The 21,517-nt window shown below is 50.6% G+C and overlaps 2 protein-coding genes across 3 annotated transcripts in view; one reads left to right on the top strand and one right to left on the bottom strand.

Moving 5' to 3' along the window:
• The window catches only part of Ube2o (ubiquitin conjugating enzyme E2 O), a 43,298-nt gene extending 37,693 nt beyond the window's left edge, over positions 1–5,605 (bottom strand). For both annotated transcript variants that reach the window (XM_085696074.2, XM_085696075.2), the window contains exon 1: positions 5,186–5,605. In XM_085696074.2, coding sequence (XP_085552200.2) covers positions 5,186–5,590 — 405 coding nt within the window. In that variant the 5' untranslated portion in view covers positions 5,591–5,605. The remainder of the gene's footprint in view (positions 1–5,185) is intronic.
• A 10,397-nt stretch (positions 5,606–16,002) lies between these two features.
• Aanat (aralkylamine N-acetyltransferase) lies at positions 16,003–21,350 on the top strand. Its single transcript, XM_048451803.3, has 4 exons — positions 16,003–17,210; positions 18,827–19,044; positions 19,243–19,397; positions 19,985–21,350. The coding sequence occupies exons 2-4, from the start codon at positions 18,882–18,884 to the stop codon at positions 20,288–20,290; spliced, it is 624 nt and encodes a 207-aa protein (XP_048307760.2). The 5' UTR covers positions 16,003–17,210; positions 18,827–18,881; the 3' UTR covers positions 20,291–21,350.
• Positions 21,351–21,517: the final 167 nt, after the last annotated feature.

Here is a 21,517-nt window from a genome sequence, read left to right as displayed (position 1 = left end):
ATGACACAGGAATGAGGGATCCCATGCCACCGATACAAGCCTTCCCAGGGGTCCCTCTTCTTTAGCACTACCCTGATCCAGAGAGGGGATTTTCCATGCATCAGAATAGTGTCCAAAAGATCAAGTGGCTGCCCCAGGCGAGCAAGGCTATGCTTCTGAGCACTCCACCAGTGCAGGCTCATTTCAGAGGCTAGAGAATCATCTCACTTTCCACCAGAGAGATGAGGCAATGACTTAGCCAAGGTCAATCAGAGCAGGTGCTAGCCAGAGGAACACCCAAGGGTTTTGACTTCCACTGTAACAAACACACATCCCTCATCTGGTCAAAGTGCCCTTGAGTCAGGCAATTAGCACGGAGACACAATTGTGGCCTCAAGGCCAAGGAGTCAGAAGAGGGAAAATCAAGGGACAGAATAAACTCACAGGACAGCTGTTAAGAGTCTCCAAGCTGTGATCCTATCTGAAGAGAATGCAATTTAGAAGCACTTAGTCCTGCACCTTGTTTTAACCTTACATAACTCCTTCCTATTACATCACTAAGAACAATTTCTTTTAATGGGCCTCCGTACATGGACAAGTGAGACAAATTTCTTGGGCTATGACGCTACACCTAAATAGTTTTCCCCATGGAAATGCTGGTGGCCTGAGTAGGAACCAAAAATAAACTGCAAAGCAAATTCCGGAGGGACCTGTCATCAGGGAGTACACACCCCACACACAGCCTCACAAAAGCAGTGTAATAGCAGACAGCTTGAACTTAGAGACACCGCATCTCAAATCTTGGAGACACTAAATGTTTTGTCAACTTAAAAGACAATATACAAGAGGTGGGAAAGCAACAACGGGTGTGGTGGCACACACCTGCCTTCACCCCAGCACTTGGGAGGCAGAGGAGTGAGAGTGAGAAGTACAAAGTCAGTCTCTGCTACAAGGTGAGTTTGAGGGCAACATGGCGACCTGAGACCCTACTGAGGGAGGGAAAGCAGCAAGGAGGGGAGGAGAGCAGGGAAGAGAAGGGGAAAAGCTGAAGGGATCTTGAGCTGACTGACAGCAGTCGGACTCTTTCTTCCTAGGACTACTCTGTCCCAGCACACAGGTGACAGCGAGAACCAGAAGGGGCTGGCAGCCATTGGCTTTACTTCAGTAGGGTGCTCACTGGTGTGATGGGAAAGGGCAAGCCCAACCAGAGAATAGGTAGGAAGTTTGGAGCTGGCCAGGAAGCTGGGAGAAGACTCTGGCTGTCGGCTTCTCTGTTTCCAGGTGGTGGGAAAGTGAAGGTTTGTGTGTGTGTTTGTTCTTTTGTTTATAGAAACAGGACTTCTCTGTAGCTTTGGAGCCTGTCCTGGAACTACTTCTGTAGACCAGGCTGACCTTGAACTCACAGTGATCTGCCTGTCTCTGCCTCCCCATGGCTGGGATGAAAGGTAATACAACTGCCTGGCTTTTTTGGAACTATGTAGTTCAGGCTGTCGTGAATTCACTTTGTAAAGCAAGCTGGCCTGGAACTCGGATGAAGAGGGCTAGAATTAAAGGTGTGCACGGATAAGTGTGCTAGCACTAGAGATGTACACCTGGCTGTTCTAAAGAGGTTAATCTTAGCTGCTAGGAGCTTCAGGAACACAACCACAAATCCCGTGCTTCATGGAAGCAACTTTATTTCTGCTGCTCATTTACATGGAGGACACAAGAAAAGGAGGGCTTGCTCCTATCTCGTCATCTTTCTTTCTAAATATGTTCACTAAAAACTTACATTTAGAGAAAAATATTAGGGCTGGAGAGATGGCTCAGCAATTAAGAGTGTTTGCTGCTCTTCCAGGACCCAAGTTCAGTTCCCAGCACCCATGTTAGGGAGTTAACATAACGCTACAGAGACATATATATCTATACACATATATACCTATATGTATATATCTATATACCTATACACATATCTATACACATAATTAAAAATAAAAACAAATCCTTTTAAAGATTAAGTCAGGCATGGCAGTACACACTGGAGCTGAGGCAGAACGGTGAGTCACTGGCCAGCATGGCTATAATAAAATGTCTTAGCAGCCTGGGTGCCGGTGAGACCCAGGGGAGAGACACTAGTATTAAGTCTCATTCATATTATCCAACTAAACATGTAAACTACAAAAATACTGCCCAGGGTATAAGGAATACTCCAAACAGACACAGTTAAAACTACTCCAATAACTATCAACTTAAAAAAAGCCGGCAGTGGTGGTGCACGCTTTTAATCCCAGCATTCAGGAGGCAGAGGCAGGTGGATCTCTGTGAGCTTGAGCTCAGCCTGATTTAAATAGTCAATTCTAGGCCAGTCTGATCTAGAGAGTTCAGGACAGCCAGAGCTACATAGAGAATTTGTCTCTGAAAACCAACCAACCAATAAACAAAAAACCCAAAAACAAAAGACTGGGTATAGTGTGTATCTTTAACTCCAGTACTTGAGAGGCAGAGTCAGGCAGATCTGAATGTGAGGCCAGCCTGGACTACATAGTGAGTTCCAGGACAGCCAAGGCTACCCAGAGAAATCCAGCCATTTTATTCTGCCAATAACATAACCAGATTCATGACGAGCAGAAATCAAAACACTGACCATTGAAATCTTTCTTTTCAGTTATCCTGATGTTAGACTGGATGAGGGAGGGTGGGGGGAGGACAAGGTTCTTACAAAGTGCAGCAAGATCCCAGGACCCACTTCTGTCACCTGTGTCTGCAGCTTATGGTGACAGAGAGCTGCAACCCTCCCCCAAACATCTGCTCTCTAGTCCTTAGCAACAGAAGGGGTCCTACACGGCAGTGGACACTCACAGACCACCATTCCTTGGACTCCCTTTCTTGGAAGCTACAAAATTTGCACCAGTAGAGGAAATCCCACCAGAGCCGTAAGATGGGCTCCAATGCACTCAAACCAAGTCACAAGAGGGGATCTTCAACACCTACCAAAACAGAGGCCTCTTAAAGTTTTGTTGCCAGGCAGTGTTGCACACACCTTTAATCCCAGCACTCAAGAGGCAGAGGCAGGTGGATCTGTGAGCTCAAGGCCAGTCTGGTCTATAGAGCTAGTTCTAGGACAGTCAGGGCCACGTAGAGAAACCCTGTCTCAACCCCCCCCCAAAAGTTTTTTCTATGTAACTCCAAAATAGGCTTCTCAGGTCCAATTTTGGTCCAATTTTATTACGTGTGTTGGGCAAGGCAGAGGGAGGAAATCTGTAGAAAAGTGAACCACCAAAGCCATGATGAACGGAAACGACTGACATAAACGGCAGTGCCCGGCGGGCAGAGCCAGGCAGGCAGAGCCAGGCCAAGCTCCCTGAGCTAGGGCTGGAGTCACAAACCTCCGGAGAAGCTGGGCAATGGAACACATTTCTGAACCTTTCAGAAAACCACTGGCAACACACTACAGACAGAGTGAAGCAGTAACTCCTTTTCCCCGACACAACATTGATCATTTTTAATAGCTATTCTGCTTAAAAACAGACTATTTTCCAAATATTTTTGCAAACGAACTCAGCTTTTTTAAGAACCAAGGAGCTGTGGCCTGATTTACATTTTTCTGAGGAGAAGCTGAGGTGTGTGGATTTGGGATGCACAAAAGAAAATGAGATGCTGGTCGATCTCTCCTGTTCGAGAACTAGAACTCGGGAGTCGAACTTTGTCCTTGCTGCAGTGTCTCCTTTCTTAGCATGGCATGGAGTCATACTCTTCAGTCGCCTTTTTCTCCCAGTAGGAAAATCCCAGATTTTTGTTTTTATTTTTCTTGAGAAAGGGTCTCATTATGTAGCTCTGGCTGTCCTGCAACTCTATAGACCAGACTAAAGCTGGCCTCAAACTCAAGAGATCCTCCTGCCTCGAAGGATTCCGCCTCCTGAATGCTGGGGATTAAAGGTGTCTGCCACCACACCCATCCCTAGAGACCGGGTTTCTCTGTAGCTTTGGAGCACGTCCTGGAACTAGCTCTAGTAGACCAGGCTGGCCTTGAACTCAGAGATCCACCTGCCTTTGCCTTCTGAGTGCTGGGATTAAAGGCGTGCGCCACCACTGCCCGGCCCTAGATTAACTTCTAAAGAGCCTCCCATGATGGGTTTGGTGGTGTGGCTTCTTTAATCCTCCATACTGGAGAGGCTGAGGTGGGAAGTCAACAATTTTCCAAATTAGCCTGGACAACTTGGCATTGTTTACTCTCAAAATAAATTAAAATGGGCTGAGGGTGTAGCTCTGCAGAAAAGCATGAGTCTTAGCATCAAGGTCCTGGGTTCAGATCTTAGTTTAGCACTGCAAAAATTAATGAGTGAATTAACAGCACTCCCCAAAATCAGACCTCTCACCTTCCCGGAGACCTAAAACGAGGCAAGCCTGATTCATGCTTAGAAGGGTTTCCTGATGTGGCAGGAGAGGGAGAGCTGAGAAATAAGTGTTTGAGAGAGACTCCCTGAAGGAAATACTCTCAGGAAAACAGGCCTCCTCGGGCCAACCTTGGCTTAAGGTTTATGATGACAGACCTCTCGCGTTCATCAGCCTCCCGCTAACACTGTGGGAGAGTATCCTATTGGCCTACCAGCTCCAGGGTGGTTTCTCTCCTCTACCCACGGCTGCATAGGAAGGGCACCCCACCCTAAGAACTCTAAAGACACCCAGTGCAGCTGCCACCATCTCCCCCAGCATTATTAATATCATGGCTCTGGACTGTGCATCGCTTCCCTCACAAAGTTCTCTGCAGCTATTCAAAGGAGGCAGCGGGGTTAAAACAAAAAAAGACACCGGCCGCTTCCCCACTGTGCATTCCCGCAGCATCTGCTCAACTTCTTGGGTTTTCGCCTCGATCTTTGTTTTGGAATGCCCACAGCCAAACCCTCCCCGGCACGGCCTTCCCTTCTGGAAGCACAATGCAGCAAGGAGCTGGGTTTTTTGGGGGGAGGAAAGGGAGGGTGTCAGCAAAACGCCGCACTAGTGCAATGCCGAGCGCGCCTTGGAGCCTGAGGCGGTCCCCACGGACGTCCGTGCACGTCCATCATCCCGAGGCCCACACCACAGCCGAACATCGCTCGCCAGGCCCCTCCCCGTGCCCCGAGCCGGGAGCCCCGCCGGCGTGAGCGCCCAGGCCGGTGCGATGACGGTGCACCGAGCGCCGTCGCGGCGCTCACCCGCCTGCCCTCCCGGCCGCCCCGGCCCGCCTCACCTTGGTCTCTTTTACGTGCTGCTTGACGCCCTCCGGGTACCACTGGACGCGCACGTAGCCGCGCCGCAGCGGGCTGGCCCGGCCCTCCTCGTGGCCCGCGCCCCCGGCCTCGGAGCAGCCCGAGCTGCCGCGGCCGTCCTCCTCGCCCTCCGAGTCCGAGTCCTCGCCGTGGATAAGGCGCACCAACCCGAAGTGCACCGAGCCGCGGTAACGGCCCGACACCAGGTCGTGAGAGAACAGCAGGCGCTGCGAGCCCGCTTCGGGGCCGGATTCGGAGGACGGCCCTGAGGCCGAATCCGTGGCGGGCGCGGGCGGCGGGGCGGCGGCGGGGGCTGCGGCCGGGGTCGGGGCGGCGGCGGCCGGGGCCTGGGCAGGCACGGGCGCGGACGCTGCGGGATCCGCCATAACTGCTCTGCGCGAGTCTCGGGCGGCGGCGGCGGCGGCGGCGGCGGCTGCTGCTACAGCGGCGGCGGTAGCGGCGGCAGCAGCCTAAACGCGGGGAGGCGGCGCCGGCGGCGCGGGGGCGGGGCCAAGCGCGCTGACGTGGCCCTGCGTGCCGCCGTCGTTAGGGCGCTGGGATGCTGTTGCTAGGAGCCGCCTCCCGGTCGCTAGGGGACGCTGAAGATGCTTGTGGGGGGGGGCGGAAGGATTGCCGCGGGGCGTGGCAGGGCAGCCAGCAATGAAGAGGCTGGGTCTGGGGTGGAAGGAAGGGCAGTGGTCGCAGAGGAGGAGAGGGGCGGAGACTGCACACCTGGCTGACAGCAAATTTTGAAAAAAATTAAGCCTCTTGGTGGTTGCACACGCCTTTAATCCCAGCACTTGGAGGCAGAGGTAGACAGATCTCCTGAGTTCGAGGCCAGCCTGGTCTAAAGAGTGATTTCCAGGACAGGATAGTCAGGGGTACACAGAGAAACCCTGTCTCAGAAAAAAATTATATTAAAATTTAAAATTATTGATTATGATTATATGTGTGCATATGATGGGCGTTGCACACGTGATAAACAGAGGTCAGAGTCCAACTTAGTGGAGTTGGTTCCCTCTTTTCACCTTTACGTGGGGTTCTGGGGATTGAACTCAGACCATCAGGCTTGTGTGGCAAATGCTTTGCCTACTGAACCATCTCATCAATCCCCCAACTTTTTTTTTCATTTTCCTATAATAATTTATTTATTGAGACAGGGTCTTACCAAGCAACCCTGGCTAGCCTGGAATTCACTATGTAAATCAGGCTCAAATGCAGAGATCTGCCTGGCTCTGCCTCCCAGATGAGTACTGGGATTAAAGGTGTGTACTACCACTCCTAGTCAGTCAACAAGTTCTAACTAGCTCCCTTGGCGTTCCAGTCTAGCTGTAGCCCTGCAGAGTGACACTATCTTTGTCCTCTAGGTGCCCACATGTCACCGTGGCACACTGGTGCCCATACCCGTCATATACACACATATAATCATAATTAATAATTTTTTGTAAAAAATTGTCAGCTAGGTGTGGCGATGCATACCTTTAACATGTGCCTTACAGAACAATCTAGTTCTCTAAGGGCACAGAAAACAAATACTCATTAGATTTCTGAAACAACTCCAAGGTAGCTTGTAAGCAAGGCTGTAATAGATAGGTATAGAGTATGTAGAGTCCCTAGCAGAGCTTGGAAGGTCATGACCCCTTAGGGTCTAGAGGTTGTGACAGGAGCTCAGAGAGAGGTAAGAAAAGTCAGCAGCCAGGCGGTGACGCACGCCTTTAATCCCAGCACTGGGGAGGCAGAAGCAGGTGGATCTCTGTGGGTTTCTGTGATTTCGAGGCCAGCCTGCTCTACAAGAGCTAGTTCCAGGACAGGTTTCAAAACAACAGAGAAACGCTGTCTTGAAAAACCAAAACAAACAAACAAACAAACAAACAAAAAACAGCAAAAAAAAAAGAGAAGGAACTGTGATTCTAAATCTTGACTATCTATTGCTGATCTATAAAAAACAAGCAATTGGCCAGGCGGTGGTGTCGGTGGTGTCGTACGCCTTTTGTCCCAGCACTCGGGAGGCAGAAGCAGGTGGATCTCTGTGGGTTCGAGGCCAGCCTGGTCTACAGAGCAAGTTCCAGGAAGGCACCAAAGCTATAGAGAAACCCAGTCTCGAAAAAACAAAACAAAACAAAACAAAGCAATCAAAACAAAAACAAAAACCCACGCAACTGAGTTTCTTTCTTCCTTCTGAAGCTGTTATTTTGGGGAGAAGGAGCCATGGTGCACGTGTGGAAGTCGAACAACTTTGCAGGAACTGTCCTCTCCTTCCATCACGTTTCCTGGGGTTTGAACTCAGGTGATCAGGCTTGATAGCAAATGCCTTTACCCTCTGAGCCTTCTTGCAGCCGTTTTAAAATTTTTATTATATCTGTTCTTTGTGTGTGCGTGTGTGTGTGCGTGCGTGTGTGTGTGCGTGTGTGTGTGCGTGTGTGTGTGTGTATAATTTGTGTAAGTGTAGGCCTAGGCGTGCCACAGCTTCCTGTAGAAGTCAGAGGAGAACTTGGAGGGAGCCAGTTCAGGTTTGCTTCTCCTCTCCTCAGTCTTGTATGTAAAACAGGGTTGATGCCAGCGCTGCCTGCATCTCTGCAGGGCTGCGATCACACGACGTAGAGCAGTGCCCGGCACATAGCTCTCTCAGTAACATTACTCATTACTGAGATACTCAACCCCCTGCTTGGACGACACTACCGACTGGCAGAACTGTTAGGCAGCCACCCTGTGGTTGGCTCCTTATTACCACTGTAAAATATAAATAGTAATTCTATTAATTTGGTGTGCCACCTTAGTCGGGCCCTAAAGATTCAGACACGTTCTCAGAAGGATTTCTAATGGACTGTTTAAAGGAAATTAAGACTACTCGAGATCTACCCCTAACCTTTCTCAATAAAAAGCGTTTTTCATGCATTTCTTCAATTCAGTCAATGACAATTGGTCAGGAGATTTGTGATTACAGTATTTAGGCTCTTCAAAGGGGAAAAAGGACAGAACCCTGCACTTTGGGTAGTTTTTCAGTTACTGGGGATATGACACTCAGGGAAAGATGGACAATGCACTGGGCTGGAGAGATGGCTCAGCAGTTAAGAGCACTGGCTGCTCTTCAGAGGACCCAGGCTCAATTTCCAGCACCCAGGGGGAGGCTCACAACTCCAGTTCCAGGGGATCTGATGCTGTTTTCTGGCGTCCTCCAGCACTGCATACATGTAGTACACAGCCATTCTCACAGGCAAAACAGCCATACACATAAAATATAATTAAAATTTACACAGGGCATGGTTGAAAACACCTTTAATCTTAGCACTCAGGAGGCTGAACCAAGGCAGACCTCTGTGAGTTTGAAGGCAGCCTGGTCTACAAATCAAATTCCAGATCCTATCTCAAAACAACAACAACAACAAAAAAAAAAAAACCATGAAAATAAATAAATTTACGCTGGGCGGTGGTGGTGCAAACCTTTAATCCCAGCACTTGGGAGACAGAGACAGGCAGATTTCTGTGAGTTCGAGGTCAGCCTGGTCTATGGAGATAGTTGCAGGACAGCAGGGCTACACAGAGAAACCCTGTCTCAAATAATAATAATAATAATAATAATAATAATAATTTTTTGTAAAGATTTTGCTAGGCAGTGATGGCACATGCCTTTAATCCGAGCACTTGGGAGGCAGAGGCAGAGGTAGATGGATCTTTGTGAGTTCAAGGCCAGCCTTGTAGTGAGTTCCAGGACAGCCAGGCCTGTTACATAGAGAACCCTGTTTGTTTCTTTGTTTTTCCCAAGACAGGGTTTCTCTAGTTTTGGAGCCTGTCCTGGAACTAGCTCTTATAGAGCAGGCTGGCCTCGAACTCACAGAGATCTGACTGCCTCTGCCTCCCAAATGCTGGTCTTAAGGGTCTGTGCCACCACCGCCCGGCTTCTTCCCCTCCTAATCATTGAGTAAAGCAGGAAGAAGTGGCCCATTTATTCCACAGCTTCTGGTAATCATGGCTAATAATAGCTCCACTCACTGAGGTGTGACTTCATGCCCAGTTCTACACCCAGTGCTTTGCAAAGATCATTCAGAACCTGCCAGGGTGGAGGTGAGAACAGCTGATGTTAAATGCCCATCTCACCATTCCCTAGATAAACTGAACTGTGTGTCTCGTGTCCTAGCTGTGTATTTAATCCTGGTGCCCAGTGTAGCACCTGGCCAGAGCCTTGGAGTTTGGTAATGTGTCACATGGGTAGATACAAAAAGACCTGACATTTCTGAACCCAGCTTTGGTGAGTTTCCTATGCCCCACATGCAATTCACGCATTGAGGCCAGGAATGGGCAGAGGTCTTCAGGCTGCAGATGCTCCAAGTCCCTCATCTCCCCCTTCCCTCCCCAGTTTGAGCTGCATGGGAGCCACTGTGGAGAATGAGCCTCTAAAAGTTCCTTCCCACCTTTTGGTGTCTTTCAGGGACTTCACCAGACCCCAGATGCTCCCAAGCCTTGGGGTGTGACTCTGAACTGCGGCTGCGCTGTGGCTCAGGGCCTTTGGTAACTCTAGCACCAGGGTTTGGTGCCCTCTTCTGGCCTCTGCAGGCACTGCGCCCATGTGCTACACAGATTCAGGCAAAACATCTATACATATAAAATGAAAATACATCTTTAACAAAAGGGGTGGAAGGGGGGATGGAATACCAGTGGAGGGAATGCAGCAATGGGTACTGAATATCTCAGGTATTGGAAAGGTAAGGGGGACACAGTAACCGGTACTGCAGAAGGGGTGGCTGCTATTGGGGACAGTGGAAGCATCAGAGACAGAAAGGCTATGAGTGCTGAGTTAGTTAATAACTGAAAGCAAAGTAGAGGGACTGGAGAGATGGCTCAGTGGTTAAGAGCACTGGCTGCTCTTCCACAGTTCCGGAGTTCAATTCCCAGCACCCACGTAGCAGCTCATAACTGTCTGTAACTCCAGTTCCAGGGGATCCTACACCCTCGTATAGACATACATGCATGCAGGGCAGGCAGGCAAAATACCAATGTACGTAAAAATAAATATCCGGGTGGTGGTGGCACACACCTGATGTGGATTCCCTTCTGTTATATGTGTTGCTTTTATTGATTAATGAATAAAGAAGCTGCTTTCGGCCAATGGTCAGCAGAATATAGTCAGGCTGGAAAAAATATATACAGAGAATAGGTGGAGTCAGAGAGATGCCATGGAGCTGCCAGAGGGGAAAGATGTGAGCTGTCTAGTGGAACCTTGCCGGTAAGCCTCAATACTCATGATTAGCCAGAAATACTCTTAAGCGATTGGCCAAACAGTGTTGCAAATAATATAGTTTCTGTATGATTATTTCGGGGCTTAGCAGCTGGGAACAAACTAACAGCCTTCCGCCAACAGCCCCCCTCCTTGCCTGAGCAAATATGTGCTCCCCGCCCCCCCCCCCAGATTTTGCTCCATCGCTCTCCCTTTAATTTTTTTAATTTTTATTTTATTTATTTTATTTTTATTTTCGAGACAGGGTTTCTTCGTAGCTTTGGAGTCTGTTCTGGAACTAGCTCTTGTAGACCAGGCTGGCCTCGGACTCACAGAGATCCGCCTGCCTCTGCCTCTCAAGTGCTGGGATTAAAGGTGTGTGCCACCAAAGCTACAGAGAAAGTCTGTCTCGAAAAACAAACAAACAAAAAAAATTCCAAGGCAAGAAAGGGACAGCTCTGGGAGCTCAGTGCCTACAGACCAGGAGACGGAGCCTGAAGGATGCTGGGGAAGGACAGTGTGTGGATACTGGAGTATGTTCAGTGCATTACAGGACCCCAGAGGTTGTATGAACCTACCAGTAAAGGGCCTCTTCCCTACCCATCTGGCCGCCCGCTCCCAGCTCCCAGTTGTTCCCTTGACTGAAGAAATTTACTTCACCCAGGGTGGCCTGGCCTTGAGTTGCCAGCGCTTCTAGCCCCAGAGTCCTGTGTGTCCTGTCGTCTGTCGTCCCCTGTTATGCCCTCTCCCCCACGAGACCCCTCAAGTCTTCACGGCCCAGATGCACTTCCTTTGATTTCCAACAGGGGGCGCTCCCAGGAGCGTGCCGGCTACATGGACCGCCCCTGCTGCTCTGCTCACCACTATTCCATTCCTCTAGGAAGCAGCGGGCGGCACAAAGGTGAAGAAAATAACAAAACGAGATAGCGCAGGATCTTCAAGGCCGACTTCAAGCGAGAACACTTAGACGCTTCCTTGGCCCAGAGACCTGTGTCCTGCCGCAGGCCTAGGCAGATATTCCCCGCTGTTGCAGCACTGGGCTCTCCAATGGTTGCAGGCCTTAGGCCTGGAGACAGGGTGGGACCGTCAGTCAGCATGCCTTTAGCCAAAGGCCACCCCCACCACCTCTGCCTGCTACTCCTCTGTACCTGGCACCATCCCACTCTCCACAAAGGACTCTTAGTTTTCAGAGAGAGTGCAAATGTCTTTGCATGTGTGTGTGTGCACACGTGCCCAAGGTTGATGCGAAGAATCGTTCTCCATCACTCGCCTATGTGATTCATTGAACCAGCGTCTCTCAATCAAACCCAGAGCTTGCTGGTATGGCTCGTTTTGATAGACAGTTTACTCCAGAGATCCCTGGTCTCTGCCTTCTGCGGTCAGAATTACCAACGTTCACCTGGGTTCAGGGGATGAACTTCAGTGCCCGTGCTCGGGTGGCGAGCCCTTCTAACCATGGAGGTCCCCCATGTCGTGTCCACCCTCCCCCGCCCCCCTCATCAGAGTTTATTTTACTGAGGTTCTTATCTTGTAATCCCAGCACCCAGGAGGCTGAAGCGGGATGGCCACAGTAAGTTTGAACCTAGCCTGGGCCACAGTGTGAGACTAGACTCTAGGCTGGTCTAGGCTTCAACGTGAGACTCTGCTTCACACACACACACACACACACACACACACACACACACACACACACACGACTGTGGGGCTGTGGGGCGGGGGCCTCAGGAGCGCCCTCGTTAGCAGACTCTGAGGTCTGTTCCTCATTCTTGTTGGCATTTGATGGTGCTGTCTGTTGTGTCCTTTGGATTCTGGAACACGTCCTGATTGTCCCCAGCCTATGACCTCACCATTCTTCCTCTAATGGCTCTTCCCCCAACAGTACAGTTTTGGAGGATGGACGTCCCAGAACTCAGAGCCCCGTGCACTCAGTTTCTGGAAAGGCCCCGTGATGACATGACGTCAAATTATAGTGGGAGCATATGTGTAAAGAGATATCATATGTCAAGATAGCAAGTCAGAGAGAGAGAGAGAGAGAGAGAGAGAACCAGGCAACAACCCTCTTGACAGAAATAACTGGGGTCCTATGAGAATTACGTCAATGCTTTTTGAAAGCAGGATGCTAAATTACTTCCCGCAGGGACCCACCCCTTAAAGGGTCCACACCCCCTCCTCCAAACACCGTTACACTGAAGACCAACCTCTCATTACATGTACCCCCGAGGGACCCACTCCAGACACATCCAAGTCACCTAATCACAGGTTGCCGCTGGAGGATGGAGGAGGCATCAAGAACAAAGGCCTCGGGGATCACGTGCAAATTGAACCCCCTTACATGGGCGGTGTTTTTCCCTCCATCCCCTGAGCCTGGGCGGATGGTCGGCACTCAGTTCTAATCAGCCACAGGCAGGCAGGGAAGACAGAAACAAATGCCATTTCCAGGGAGCATTGGTACCCCAGGGGAAACCAAGGGACGGGGTGCTTGCTGTGAGAGGGCTCCGTTTCTGTTGCCATCTGTTTCTCTCCAGGGATTCTCTTTGGGGTCCTCATTTCCCCCTCCTTGACTCTTAGCAGGCCTCTGGCCAGTGGGGGCTGAGACACTGACTCTCCATGAGGAAGCAAAACGTCCAGGGTTTCCCATGGCTTGTGCCCTTCTTAGTTGTTGGCTCCATTGCACCCCCTGGTGGCCAACTGCAACCACAGGTGGATGCCCACAGTTCCATGCCAGTCTCCGTCCTTTCTCATTGGCCATCCTCATGGCTAGGCACCATCTGGAAAACACCTCTACACATGGTGAGCCTCTGAGACCAGGAAAGGGCAATGTATTAGACATGGCTAAACCAGGGAATCCCACATTGCACCAGCCGAGAGAAGGAAGTGAAGGGGAGGGAAGGTGACGGATTGGGTCTCTGCTGGCCAATAGGAAGACAACATGCTGCTGAGCCGGGGATGTGGCTCAGCTGGTGAAGGCCTACCTAGCCTAGCCTATCGCTGTATACATGGGGTGTGGTGGCACGGGCCTGTGATCTCAGCGCATGGGACCGGGAGGCGAGAGAGAGAGAGAGAGAGAGAGAGAGAGAGAGAGAGAGAGAGAGAGAGAGAGAGAGAGGAGAAGGGATGTGGGAGAGGGGAAAGCATCCCAGGTCGATGGGAACAATGATCAAAGATAGGATACCCTGAACTGATACATCACAGCCCTCAATATCAAGAGGGAGGGTTTCCCTTTCTAGTTCCAGCCACGTGGACTTCACCAAGGCCCTTCAGATACCCAAGCCCCCTCCCACCTCGGGGCCTCTGGCTCCCTAGAGACCATGACTAAATTAACCTGACCTCAGCTTTTGTGTAGGGCTGCCAGACTTGTTTGTTTGGGTTTGGGGGGCAAGGTTTCTCTGTGTAACAGCTCTGGCTGTCCTGGAACTTGTTCTATAGACCAGGCTGGCCTCGAACTCACAGAGTTCTGCCTGCCTTTGCCCCCAGAGTGCTGGGATAAAAGGTGTGTGCCACCACCGCCTGGCTTGATTAAAATACATTCTTGTTATCTGCATTGACTTGGTGTATGAGCTGTGTTGGCTTCAAGCAGAACAACTGTACTCCAAGTCAGTGGTCCTCATTCTTGCCTGCAGATTGGAATCACCTGGGATTTGGGGACTTGGCGATGCTGGAGAGATGGCTCAGCCTTTAAGAGCATTGACTTCTCTTCCAGAAAAACTGGGTTCAATTCCCAGCACCCACTTGGCAGCTCACACCCATCTATAACTCCATTTCAAGGGAATCTATTACCCTCCTCTGGCCTCTGTGGGCGCTAGACATGCATGAGACACCCAAACCATACATGCAGGCAAAACACCTATACACATAAAATAAAAATAAATAATTAGGGGGCTAGATCAGTAGTTAGAACTGACTCTGTTGTAACTTAAACTCACTGCGTAGCTGAGGATGACCTTAAACTCCTGATCCTGCCTCCCGGTCCCATGCGCTGAGATCACAGGCCCGTGCCACCACACCCCATGTATACAGCGATAGGCTAGGCTAGGTAGGCCTTCACCAGCTGAGCCACATCCCCGGCTCAGCAGCATGTTGTCTTCCTATTGGCCAGCAGAGACCCAATCCGTCACCTTCCCTCCCCTTCACTTCCTTCTCTCGGCTGGTGCAATGTGGGATTCCCTGGATTAGCCATGTCTAATACATTGCCCTTTCCTGGTCTCAGAGGCTCACCATGTGTAGAGGTGTTTTCCAGATGGTGCCTAGCCATGAGGATGGCCAATGAGAAAGGACGGAGACTGGCATGGAACTGTGGGCATCCACCTGTGGTTGCGGTTGGCCACCAGGGGGTGCAATGGAGCCAGCAACAAAGAAGGGCACAAGCCATGGGAAACCCTGGATGTTGGCAGTATGGGCGCTTAGCTGGGGCGCTGACTGTGTTCCCCACCAGACCGACGGGCTAACCCTAAGGAGGTCTTTCTGATCAACCATGGAAAGTCTGCTGAGTGTCTCATACAGGGGAAAAATGGAAGTAGCCAGGAAACAAGCAGTTGAGGCAAGGACAGGAGCCACTAGGGCATCAAATAGCAGAGAGGGGTCTCGGGAAACAGGATCCCACAGATCACAAAATGTGTGTGCATGTGTGTGTGTGTGTGTGTGTGTGTGTGGTGACGGTGTTTGTACTGGCCCTGGTCTCCCCAAGGGTCAAGGTTGGAACTGCTGTCCTTCGAGGATCATGAATACTAGGAAGTGCACCCTCTTTTGGTAGCTCCAGGGAATGCACCTCTGGAAAAGCAGCCAGTGCTCTTAACTGCTGAGTCATCTCTCCAGCCCTGGGATATGTTTTAGATAGATTGTCTTCAAATACTTCAGAGATCTGCAGAATACGTCATTTAAGATGTTTTATTTTTATTTTTATTTTTGGTTTCTTGAGACACAGGGTTTCTCTGTGTAACAGTCCAGGCTGTCCTGGAACAAGCTTTGCAGAACAGGCTGACCTCAAACTTATTGAGCACTGCCTGCCTCTGCCTCCCATGTGCTGGAATTAAAGGCATGTGCCACCACCACCCAGCCTAAAATGTTTTAATAACATAGGTTCTTTTTTAATTTTTGTGACAATGAGACATGTCTGTTCCTGGAAGCACCAATCTACTTCACAGAAGATGATGGGCATTGAAGAAATTCCATATGGAGTTTAGTTTGTAGTAAAGTTAGTCACTGGGCAAGAAAATGCCCTTCCCTTGACTGCTGAGAGTGTGCTGTCCAAATTGGACAAGCAGGACACAAAAGAAAGTGACTGCCAAACTTTGCCAAGACAAGGTAGAACAGCCCTTCAGAATATCCCGCTTCACGGAAAAGTCTGTCAGATATTCTTGGCCGAAAATGGATGCCCCAGTGTTACAGAAGAACCTTGGGTGACTGTCCAGGCAGCAAGCTGTTTCTGTCCTTTCTCACATTTTTTTGGAAGTTGCTTGCTTGCACTTCCTCTTTATTCAGGTAATATTTCCTTCTCGGGCCTCTGATGGAGTTGAAGACTAGATATTTATAGTTTTCCTTCTTAACAAATTCAGAAAAGAAACTCACAAAAAAAAAAGGTAAAGTGTATAAGGTTGAGAGACATAAAAGGATAGTTTGGGGCTGGTAATACAAGTTAGGATAGCCAGGCGGTGGTGGTACACACCTTTAATCCCAGCACTTAGGAGGCAGAGGCAGGTTGATCTCTGAATTCAAGGCCAGCCTGGTCTACAAGAGCTAGCTCTAGGACAGCTAGGACTGTTACATTGAGAAACACTGCCTCAAACAAACAAACAAACTAACAAGTTAGGATAGAAAGTGGATTAGGTACAACACTTTGGACTCACTGGGATATAATAGATAATGGAGTATTTTCTCTGAATTTGTCAAATGCAAACAGACTGGACATTGTTAACATAATCCTTGACTGTATATATTGTATATATATATAGTTATACTTATTGTATATAGTTTTTCTATGTTAGTTACAACCTTCACTTTTTATTTAGACAAAAAGGGAGAAATGTTGTGTGATATTTTGTTTGTGTTCCAACAAATAAAGCTTGCCTGGAGATCAGAGGGTGGAGCTAGCCACTAGTTAACCATGGAGGTCTAGAGGTCTGTACAGACTGAAGACAGAAACTGAAAAGGCTAGGCGGAGCAAAGAAGTGATGAGGGGCAGAGACAGGATCTTTGCCTTTTTTGGTCAGAGAATTCAGAGAGGTAAGAAGTCTCTGGTGGCTGCTTCTCTGATCTTTCAGCTTTTACCCTGATATCTGACTCTGGGTTTTTATTGATAAGACTAATTAGATTAATGCTTCACTCCACTGGTAGGATGTACTGTGGACTGCAGTAGCCGACTACCTGACCAGGAAGGACCCTCAGGAGTATGGGCACACTGACCTCTGAAAGACAGATGATTGCTGGTGCCCAGCCAGCTGGGGAGAGGACAGGGATTATAGTCACACCCCCAGGCTTAGTCCATGCTCTTCCCAGGGCCTGAGACAGCTGCTAGTGATTCCTTCTGCGTCCTCTGTGCCACTGCTGACGCCTGTCCTCAGCAGGATGGGGCCAGGCCTGACCACCAAATCATGCTGGCATTGTACCACATGGGGTAACGTGGGAGGCAGGGCCAGGGGGATTAGAAATCTCCAAGCACATCACACGCTGCCAGGGGGATGCAGGTTACAGCTGTCTTGCCGACAGGAGTCTTTGGTTCTCCTAGCTCTTGCAACTGGTGACAGCCCTCAAGGTGACTAACTCTGTGTCGGGGGACACTTGGACTCCTTACAGTTCTGGTAAGTGGGTCCCCTCTCCCTGACTCTTTGTATGTATGCGTGTGCATGTGTAATGGAGGCCAGGGGTTTGCTGTCATTCCTCAGGAACTATCTACTTCATCTTCTGGGATGGGGTCTCTCACTGTTCTGACGCTCATCAGTAGGCTGGGCTGGCTAAGGGAGCTCGTGAACCCCAGGTTTGCCCATCCCTGACTCACCAGTGCTAGGTTTGTAGATACCGGGCAATGGGCATTGCACCTGAGTTTTTCTTGCATTTTGGGGATTGTGCTTAAGTCCTGTTTGAGCTATCCCCAATGCCCATCTAAAAAAAAAAAAAAGGACATTTTTATTCCATTTTATTTATTGTGTGTGTGTGTGTATGTGTGTATTTGTGCAAGACAGAGGAGTCTTGTGGGAGTCGGTTCTCTCCTATCATGTGAGTCCCAGCAGCAAACTCAGGTTATTAGGCATAATGGCAGGTCCATTTACCTGCTGAGATATCTCACCTTAACTTCCTAGCCCCTTTTGAAGGCAGAGGTATGAAAGGCACCCTGTAAGGACCACCGCATTGTCAGGTGTCATAGGAAAGATGATAGCCCCTGGGCATGTCCTGTGAGCCTAAGCTGACGGACGGTTTCCCTGAGTGCCCTCCATACCTGACCCTCCCCACCTGACTCAGCAGCCTCAGACTCTTTAACCCTCTTATCCCCCATCTCCTGAGCATGACCTAGTCTGACGTCATCCAGGAAAATGTGGTGCCCAGGCTCACATTAATTAAAGAGCTTTTTCTCCTGGACTAAAGTCTGAGGCAACCTAAAAAGTTCCTAGCCTGGGGTGGGGGGAGATGGCTCAGAGATTAAGAGCTCCTATCTTTCTCCCTGCGGACTTGAGTTCAATTTGAGCATCCACACTGGGCAGCTCACAACCACCTGTAGCTCCAGCTCCAGGCCTCTGTGGGCTCATGCACACTTGTGCACATATTCACACACAGACACACTTCTGTTAAAAGGCAAAAACGAAATAAAAAAATCTCCTGGCCATACTGTCTCGCGCAAAAGACTAGAAGTCTCCCACTGGGTGAGACAAGCCACATAACTGGCGGTATCAGAGGCCTGGGTGCCTGCCCACCCCACAGATTCAGTAGAGGAGGTTGGAGGTCCATACACCCTTGCTCTGCTGTCCCCTTGGGCAACAGTGTTGAGGTGTCCACATCTATCAAGGCTCGTCTACCTGGAGGGCATTGGATTGTCTGGAGCTTTGGACAACTGCTTGAAGGGACCTCTGGCTCTTCCATTGTTGTTTTAATAATTTATTTTTATTTTATGTGCATTGGTATTTTGCCTGCATGTGTGTCTGTATGAGGGTGTCAGATCTTGGAGGACAGATAGTTGTGAGCTGCCATGTGGGTGCTGGGAATTGAACCCAGGTCCTCTGGAAGAGCAGCCAGTGCTTTTAACCACTGAGCCATCTCTCCAGGTTAGCCTCTAGCTCTTGAGTGAAAGTGAGGAGATACACTAACATTCCAAGTTCCTGGAATTTGCCAGGAAGTACAGGCACCCGGGGACTGGTTCTGTCCCCAGAGATGCCTGACTTGTGTTCTTCAAGACAAAGGCCAGGCTCCCTCTCTTCTCTGACAGGTGCTAAGGGACCACTTCTGAAGCTGGAGAACCCGGGGGAGGGTTCAGCAGCCAGATGCCCATGCTGAGCACCTACTCCCTGAAACCTGTGGCCCCGCACATGCCACCTGGGACCTCGGAGTTTCTAGGCTGCCAGCGGCGCCACACACTCCCTGCAAGCGAGTTCCGCTGCCTCGCTCCGGAGGATGCCGTCAGCGTGTTTGAGATTGAACGTGAAGGTGAGTGGCCCTTGGGAGGGTACTCTAAACTGGCTGTTGTCTCCTCCCGAGGCCTGCCTTTGGGAGTTAAATTTGAGAAACACACACACACACACACACACACACACACACAGACACACACACACACACAGACCACTTGTCTAGCCACACAATGGGCAAGTGGCACAGAAGTCATTGACCCTTGCCCTTCTGCCACAGCCTTTATCTCTGTCTCCGGTACCTGTCCCCTCTACTTGGATGAGATCCGACACTTCCTAACCCTGTGTCCAGAGTTGTCCTTGGGCTGGTTCGAGCAGGGTCGCCTTGTGGCCTTCATCATCGGCTCACTTTGGGACAAGGAGAGACTTACTCAGGTGAGGGCAGGGTGAGCTCCTCAGGGATGGACGTCCCCTCCTTCTGAGCAGAGTAAACCCAAGCAGTAGGCCCCTCCCAGGGCAAGAGCCCTCTACCTGACCCTCTAGAGTAGCGTCCTCAACCTTCCGGAACCTTCCCGAAGTTGCAGTCCTTCAGTACGGTTCCTCATGTGGCAACATGAGATTATTTTTGTTGCGACTTTATAACTGAAATTTGCTACTGTTACAAATCGTAATGTAAATGCCTGTTTTCCAATGGTCTTAGGTGACCACTGCGAAAGGGGAAAGTGGTGTGTGTGTGTGTGTGTGTGTGTGTGTGTGCGTGTGTGGTGGGGTGGTGGGGTGGGAGGTAGGGGGATGGTGTTGCAATCCACAGACTGAAAAATGCAGCTTTAGAGTCTTGACAGACCTTTGAAGTTTTGTCTGTAGGACTGTAGAGGTGGCTCCCAGTCAGGTGGGCCCTGTCAGACAAAGAAGCTACTGGCTACTCTGGTACCTGGGACACCCTTCCTTCTGGTTAGAATTGGGTCTAGAGGAGCAGATATTAGCGTAAGTAACCAGGACGTCTGTCCTCTGCCCACCCCCAGGAGTCGCTGACCCTACACAGGCCTGGAGGCCGCACAGCGCACCTGCACGTACTGGCAGTGCACCGCACCTTCCGGCAGCAAGGCAAGGGCTCCGTCCTGCTGTGGCGCTACCTGCACCACCTGGGGAGCCAGCCCTCTGTCCGTCGGGCTGTGCTCATGTGCGAGGACCCACTGGTGCCCTTCTATGAGAAATTTGGCTTCCAGGTTGTGGGCCCGTGCGCCGTCACCGTGGGCTCCCTCACCTTCACGGAGCTGCAGTGTTCCTTACGGTGCCACGCCTTTCTGCGCAGAAACAGCGGCTGCTGACCTAAGCGGCCCTCTTGAGGGTGAAGAGGTGGGAGCAGCAGGCTGGGGGCTCCTGTCTAACTCCCACACCACGCCCTCCTCCGCCTAGAACCCATCTAAGTAGAGCTGGCTAGAAAGAAGGGAGACAGCCATTGCCAACTGGAGTAGAGCGGTAATGGCCGGTAAAGAGGACAGGAGGTGGCTTTACCTCAGCACAAGCTGCCGTCTGTCCCCAGAGGAGCTCTCGCATTCTGAACTGTGCCGAAGCCAAGACCAGGATGGGAAATCAGAGCAGTGGGAGGCCTGTCCCCCACGCCTCCTTCTCTACCTGCCCTGTTTCTGCATCCCAGTGCAGTGCCCTGATTCTTGGGGTCCTTGCTCTTCCAGACGGATACCCCTTCCTGGCTCCTAACTGGAAATGGGGGTCAGCCAGGAGGTGAATTTAAGAAGCACCTGGGGTCGGGATCTGTGAATGGTGGCAACCTTGGGGTAGCAGGGTGCTGCAGGGCAACACCCCACTGCGCTTGGGCACCAGTGTGCCTGCCCACCCCCTTGCCCAGGCTTCCCTCTATCATGCTCCCCCCCCCGCCCCGCAGCCCTGGTAATGAAGCAGCTATGTTCCTGTGGCTGTGGCTCATGGGTGTGTGCAGGGGCTTCTGAGTGAGCTGATGGAGGATCAATGCCACCTGACCTGCCAAGAGCACCTCTGCCCAAACAGGCCATTCCTGCACATGGCCAGCCCTCTTCCTGCCCTAGAGCAGAAGCAGAGCAGTCAGGGTTGAGATCTCAGGGTGCAACCCAATCCTCTCAGAGTTCTCGGTGTCTCCATGGTGATCTCAATCTGGTTTTTGGCTCAACTAAATGCCAGAGAAATTCCCAGTCTGCCTCGGCCTCATGACAGTTGCCTCATTCCCCAGTTTTTATTTTTTAAATTAAAAAAAATATATTTTTGGGAAAGGGTCTTACCATGTAGCTCAGACTGGCCTAGAAGTCATTTTGTAGACCAGGCTGGCCTCAAACTCACAGAGATCCGCCTGCCTCTGCCTCCCGAGTGCTGGGATTAAAGGCATGTGCCACCACAGCCCGGCTTAAGTGTTCATTTTAAATGTGTGTCTGTGTGAGGAGCTCAGGGAGGTGCGAAGAGAGGATTGGGTCCCCTGGAGCTGAAGTTACGGTAGCTGTGACCTGAACCCAGGTCCTCCCCAAGGACAGAAAGTGAGCCCGCCATCTCTCTAGCTCCAAGCTCTC

This window comes from Myodes glareolus, chromosome 9 (genome assembly GCF_982192425.1).
Source record: "Myodes glareolus chromosome 9, mMyoGla1.1, whole genome shotgun sequence".
In the NCBI taxonomy this organism is placed as follows: domain Eukaryota; kingdom Metazoa; phylum Chordata; class Mammalia; order Rodentia; family Cricetidae; genus Myodes; species Myodes glareolus.
Note: the sequence above shows the minus strand (reverse complement) of the source record. Positions and strands in the feature narration are given on the sequence as shown.

Coding starts and splice junctions, on each gene's coding strand:
- Aanat (XM_048451803.3), top strand. CDS start 18,882: ATGCCCATGCTGAGCACCTACTCCCTGAAACCTGTGGCCCCGCACATG. Junction 19,045..19,242: donor GTTTGAGATTGAACGTGAAG/GTGAGTGGCCCT, acceptor CTTCTGCCACAG/CCTTTATCTCTGTCTCCGGT. Junction 19,398..19,984: donor ACAAGGAGAGACTTACTCAG/GTGAGGGCAGGG, acceptor GCCCACCCCCAG/GAGTCGCTGACCCTACACAG.